This window comes from Arachis ipaensis, chromosome B10 (genome assembly GCF_000816755.2).
Source record: "Arachis ipaensis cultivar K30076 chromosome B10, Araip1.1, whole genome shotgun sequence".
Lineage (NCBI taxonomy): Eukaryota > Viridiplantae > Streptophyta > Magnoliopsida > Fabales > Fabaceae > Arachis > Arachis ipaensis.
In genome coordinates this window covers 56,395,335-56,401,970 of record NC_029794.2, presented here as the reverse complement: position 1 = coordinate 56,401,970, position 6,636 = coordinate 56,395,335, and the positions used below count along the sequence as shown (strand labels likewise).

General features: G+C 39.5%; 1 protein-coding gene across 1 annotated transcript; it reads left to right on the top strand.

Annotated features, from left to right (window-relative positions):
• On the top strand, positions 3,312 to 4,023 carry LOC110267555. The gene is made up of 2 exons (XM_021113242.1): positions 3,312 to 3,705; positions 3,790 to 4,023. Exons 1-2 carry the CDS (start codon positions 3,558 to 3,560, stop codon positions 3,957 to 3,959), a joined length of 318 nt encoding a protein of 105 aa, XP_020968901.1. The 5' UTR covers positions 3,312 to 3,557; the 3' UTR covers positions 3,960 to 4,023.

The window sequence follows — 6,636 nt, the reverse complement described above, 5'->3', positions numbered from 1 at the left end:
ATATGATCAAGTCAAAAGCTTGGAAGAAAAAAAGAAATAATCGACGTAAGATTGATTACTATGTTTTGATGTTTATCCATTCAGATTTAATACAATTTGATTAGATTGTTTGTGAACATGTTCTTTCGGGTGACTATCTTTTCCAAATCATCATAATTGTGACAAAGTACTAAGTTTTCCGTCTTTACTGTGAAAGTGGATTAAAAAGCATGTATGGCTCACCGAGTCACCGGCCGCAATTTACATATAAAAAATTCTTTTTATTTTTTATTCTTCTTTCATTATATTGTAAAAAAATTACTAAGTCAACATAGCCACGTGTTCGTCAGTTCATTCCGTTGGTTGAGTGGAACAGTTGGTGGTGAGTAGCGGGACCTGAGAACACTCAGCGTAACGAAGGATGTCGTCCACGAATTTTAGTAGGTCGGTAGGTGAGACTACCTGTAAGGACATTCCGATATTAAAGTAAGTGTCCATACGAAAAGACAACTAATTAGAATAAGTATGTGACGTATCTTGAAAGAGGAGTAGGTCCCTCTCTTTTTATACCTTGTACTAAGGTAGGCTCTTTCACCTGGGTCTATTTGTCTGGAAGCTTGCGCCAACTGTCCAAGTCTTTTCCAAAAGGTAGTGTGATGCGTGGGTTAGTCCACCGAATGGACCTTCGGTCCTTATTGGGTGGGGCTAGAACAGTCCCCCTAATGCAATGAGTCACGAGAATTGCAGTTGGCGCATTAATCCTAACCTGTTGTCTTCTCGCCCAGTTGCTCCCCTCTAATCGTGACCTCGTCTACTCGGAGAATGCTTCTAGCACCTTCTTCGTGAACGTGAGATGTCTCTTTGATACGTGAGCATCTTATCTATCTTTTCCTTGTGAATTTGCACCTGAATTGCTAAGTTTAATCAAAATTTAAATATCTTTTAGCTACTATGGATGCTACTTTGAGTTGTGCACAATTCTATTTATTTCAGGTAGCATTCAGAGGGATTTGACGGAGTTTTGTAGCAGAAAAAGGAGAAAGCAGATGATGCTGTCAATCATGACTTCTCTGCACTCAAACTGGAATAACTTGAGCTACAATGGTTCAATCGACGTGATTCTAGCGGCATTAGAAAGCTAACTTCCAGAGCTTTCCAATGATATATAATAGTATGCATTTCTCCTCCAGCAACCTCGGCATCCTCCACGTTGAACTTGGTTCCTACCAAGTTCAGCATGAATTTGAGAACTCCCAGGGAAGCACTCGCTGCCTTCTCCACGCTGAACTTGGAAAAATCCAAGTTCAGTGTGGATTCAAAGGAACAATTTAAAGACCATGCTGCCTTCTCCACGTTGAATTTGGAAAAAGCCAAGTTCAGCGTGGAGCTTAATGAATCCAATGGTCCCCACGCTCTTCAAGCCCTGCATGGATCAATCAAATTAATTTTGATTCAACTTTTATTTTATTTACAATTAGAAAAATATATTATTTTAGTTTTAGAAAATATATTTTACATTAATTAGGATTAGATATAAAAGGGAAAAGAATCAGCCCTTTGAGCTTCTCTTCTCTTCTACCTTATTCCGCACTTTACAGTTTTTACGAATCCTAGTTTTCTCTCTGAACCATGAGCAACTAAATCTCCACTGTTAAGGTTAGGAGCTCTGTCTATTGTATGAATTGATACTATTATTTTTCTATTTTAATTCATGTACTGATTTATAATTCAAGAATTGTTATCGTTCTTTATTTTATGAATCTGGGTGGAACGGAAGTATGACCCTTGTTCTAATTGAGTTCTTGTGTAACTTGGAAAAGCTCTTTACTTGAACAACGGCTTAAAAACATATTCTCCTAAATTTCTAATTATCTGAATTTAATGGGATACGTGACATATAATCCTCTTATATTTAGGTAATTAGGATTTTTGTGGCATATAAACTAGAATTGAACTTCACCCTCTAATTGGAATTAAGTGACCAAGAAATTGGCGGTTGATGAATTTTAGAGGAGACTAAAAAGGTCTAAGGAATTAGGGTTTAGTCACATATAGTTTGCCATGAATTAAATATTGCATGATTAAAATAGTTAGTAAGAAAAGTCAATCCAGAAAATAGATATCTCTGAAGCTTAACTGTTTCTCCATATATATTTCACAACTTGTTTACTGCTTGCTTTTTGATATTCTGAATTTACTGTTAATGCTTTTGAACCTTCAAACACCATTTTCTGTTTGTCTAACTAAGCAAATCACTTGACCATTGTTGCTTAATCCATCAATCCTCGTGGGATCGACCCTCACTCACCTGAGGTATTACTTGGTACGACCCGGCGCACTTTCCGGTTAGTTTGTGGGTTATAAATTTCGCATCAAATTTTTGGCGTCGTTGCCGGGGATTGATTGTGATTGACAACTACTCGTTGTTTAATTGCTTAGATTAGATGTAAGACCCAGAATCTTTGAAAAGTCTTATTATGATCAAGTCTCAAATCATACGGTTATTTATAGCCTTAATTTCGGAAATCACTTTATTAAAGATAATTAAGGCAAGTTTTGATTTATGGGATTTGAGATAAGTTATGATTATTATCCAATTTCATAATTATTGGATTATTTTCTATATTCAGAGTATAAAGTTGGTAGTTGTGAAATAATAAGGATTTCTATATGATTTGAATTAAATAAGTAATATTTTCAATATTAATACTGCTACTTTGGAAAATAAGGGATTTAATTATATTAATCCTAATTATTTGATTTGGATATTTTATTGAAAATAATTTGTGAAATTGGTGAGCAAATAGTATTTTCTATATATAATTAGTGTTGGATTTAAATTGGGTTTCAATTACTATATTACCCTATTTTTAAGTGAAATTACTAATTGCCCCTAACCCTAAGTTTCAAAAGTAAAACCCTAACCCTGAACCCTACCCGGTTACCCGTTGTTGCCCATACCCCAGCAGCCACAATACGCACGGTTTCCTTTCTCCTTTTCATGAAAGGAAGGAAACAGAAGCAGAAAGTGAAATTGAGGGAGAAGGAAGAAGGGGTCGCCGGCGTGAAGGGGGAAAGGAAGGGAGTTCACCGCACTGCCATCGTCCTCAGCCGCCTCACCGCGAGCTGTGCTTCGTGGTCCACACCCACACGATTTTCTTCACCGTGAAAGAAGAGAAGCTGAAAGGGGGACCTGAGAGGGCGAGGAACAGGCAAGAGAGAGTGAGAGGGTCGCGCCGCCACAGTCGTCCATGGAGAACGCCGGGAAGGAGGAGCTGATGCGCTGCCCAGAACCGCGCTCAACTCAACGCTGTTCAAGCTCCGGGTTGCCGTCACCCTCGTGCAGCCGCCGCCGAGAAGTAGCCTTGCATCCGCCGCCGTCTTCGCAGGACTTGGGTGGCCGCGGCCGCTCCTCGCCATGGAGCCCGTGTCGTCGCCGTTCAGCCATCGCCGGAGCAGAGACGCGCGAGGGAGATGGACGCCGCCAGGAGCGTCGCGTCACCGCCGCTGCCTGTGCCGCCGTCGTCATCGCCGGACTTCTTGGGCGCCGCCATTAGAAAGGGTTCTGGTCGTCGTTAATGGAGTTAGTCGGGACTGTTCCAAGGCTTTACCGCTCATCCCGATCCTGCTCTGTTTTGGTTAATGCTGTTGCTTTTGTTCTGGCCGCCGAAAAACCTCGCTGCCACCACCTCTGCAGCGGAAACAGCCGCCGAGTCTTCTATGATGGTAAGCTCTAACTCGGCTTCAGCTTCTTTATCCGTTAATTTCTCCATGGGCCGTGAGAGTTGTTGATAAGGCTGGTTGTGTCAGGAGTTTACCGCGAGTTGCTGTCGCTCTGGTCACCGGCTGTGACGTTGGTGTTACCGGAACCGCCACCGGTGCAGCCGCTACTTGGTTCCCTCGAGTACGGTAAGCGTTTTGTTTGGAAGAGTCCTTTAATCGCTGCTTTATTATCATACGCTAACGTTTTGCGGCATTAATTGCTATAAGATTGAGTTTCGGTTGTTGTATGTTGCGATTAGTGCTGCTATGGTTATTGCGAACGTGACTGGGAGCTGAGGTTTTGGTTGTCGTCAGTTCGGGATGAGGCGGAAAGGACTCTATGAGACATTTGGATTATGGAATTGCGTTTTGAGGTAGGGGCGCTTTCCAAAAACTATGTTTTATGTATTGGAATTATTACATATGGATACTGATATGAGACAATTGGTATTTGGTGATTGTATCTGCCTTGTGTGTTATTTGATTGTCTCGAATGGTTAAGGATGCTTGTTTGGCTGAATTGTTGTGCGACTTGTGAAATATAATATTTTGAGGTTGATTCCTTAAAGATTTGAAATCTGAGTTTAATCCGTTGAGGATTGATTTGAATTAAGTTAATTATCTTGATAATGTGAAAAGTCGAATGCACTTTTGAATTCAGCCTGGTTTACTTTAATTGACTTGGTTTTGGACAAATGATTTGTTATTGAGCCGTTTCTTTAAAGCTTTGGAAATGAGTTAAATCGGTTGATACTGAGTTGATCTTGAAATGTTTTTCTTGAAATATGCCACTGAGGCGACTGTTGGATTTAGCTCGCTTTGAATTGATTTCTGGTTTTGAGTTGTTGAAAAGGAATGAGAAACGGTTTAGTTGGGACCCGAACCGGGTGGCAAAAGTCCAAGTTTTAGGGGAGGTGCTGCCGAAATTTCTACAAAATCCTAGTCTTGTTTGAAAAGTTATTTAGTGATGGTGATGGATAAATATTCACCAGTGATGGTGATGGATAAATATTCACCAGTGATGGTGATGGATATGGATCATGATTACGATCAAGCTTATATTGAGTATAACTCGAGTTGGGGAGACACGACAGAGGGACAGTCCAATGGCTAGCTACCAGGACTTGTCGGGTTGGCTCTATAACCGACAGATGATATCATCAGCCACTAGGGACAGGCATGCATCATATGCATTTATGTGACATTGTTTGGGTGTGCATATTATACTTGGTTTGCCTATGTGCTTAATTGCTAACTGTTCTACTTGCAATAACTGTTTGTTTGTGCTTGCATCTTCCTATTTGTGTTGGCTACTGGGACTCTGTTGGACTGTGTCGATTAGTTGTTGTTGGATTGTTTGGGCTTAGGGCCGTGGTTGGAATGAGATGAACTGATGGTTGATTTCGGTTTTGTGTTCCTGGTTTGGAATAAAATTATGAAAGGCTATTTTGGTTCCGCATAGATAAACCGTTTTGAAAGGCTTTTTAGTTTTTGAGAATTGAGCGGTTCTTCTTTCCGAAAAGATTTCCAACTTTACTTTCATTGTAAACCGTTGTTTTTGAAAAGAGGCATAAGACGGTTATGAATCACTGGTGCGATTATCGTCACGTATCCTATTACAGTAATTCCCAAAAACCCTCTACTGAGAACCCTTTCGAGGATGATGTTCTCACCCCCCTACATTTTTCCCCTTTCAGGATATTGCGCAGCCGGAAGTGTGAACTTTGGTAGTTAGGGTGTTACATTATAGTATCAGAGCAGTTTTTCCTGTAGAGCCTGCGGAATGGACTGACTATGCTTCAGTTGCAAACTCTGAGCGTTTGTCATGTATTAGGCCTTGTCGAATGACGAGAATTAGAGCTTTATCCACATGACGATCTATTGATTAACGCCATTAGTCTTGCGTTTCATAATTTTTGATATTAAGTTTGGCCGGCTTAATACTAGTGAATTATGTATATGAAAGCACTGATGGGTTATCATAGATGATATACGAGTTTTGAGTAAAGCGAATCGCGGGTCTTGGGGACGTTGGGAACTATTTCTCGAGGCTATTCAGTTGTGTGTCTTGAATTCTGTTCGAGCCGACCTGTTCTTTCATATCCTAACTTGAAGTTCTTGTTTGCTAATTCTCTTGAAAAGTAGTTGGATTTTTCAACACTATTCCTCTATCCATATGCATTCTTGTTTGATCTTAAGTGCATATGCTGGTTTAAGATCCTTGTTGCACCTGTCTTTCTCTGTTTGAGTTCTTCCTGATTCCAATATTCCTTGGTACAGCTGTGAACTTGTATTAATGCGCTGTGCCTTTTAAACTCCGAATTCCGAGTCCATTCTTGCGAAATTATTGATTAAGTTTTTCTCTTGTTTGACAGTGATTACAGCCAATTTTGAAGTTTTATAAAAAAAAATTGCTATTGATTAGATATATACTTACCTATATATGAAACTTTGAGATTTCTTATACAGTTTAACAACTATTCATCTCTAATACCTCTCCTGTACTTTTACTGGTTTATGGATCTGCATTCACTTTAAATTATAATTTGACTTTCTAGTAATTTTACTATAGTTCCAATACACATTTTCATTTGATTAGCTATTTGAATATTTTTCAAAATTTTGAAAAGAAAGGATTTACCACTTTTGTCTCGGTTGAGTTTCGTTTGATAAGCTTTACTTAACTTATTTTGAATTGAGTTTGATTTAGCATGCTATATGATTTATGCCATTGTTGTTCTTTTGAAATTGTTGGACTCGCAGCTTTCTTCTTATGAACGGACTCATTCTCTTTTAAGCTTTCCATCTCCATGAATGTCATGCTTGACCTTGTTTTCAACTAATCTTTTACTCTTGTGAACATTATCATTGATCTTGGTTTATCCTCTCTTGTGA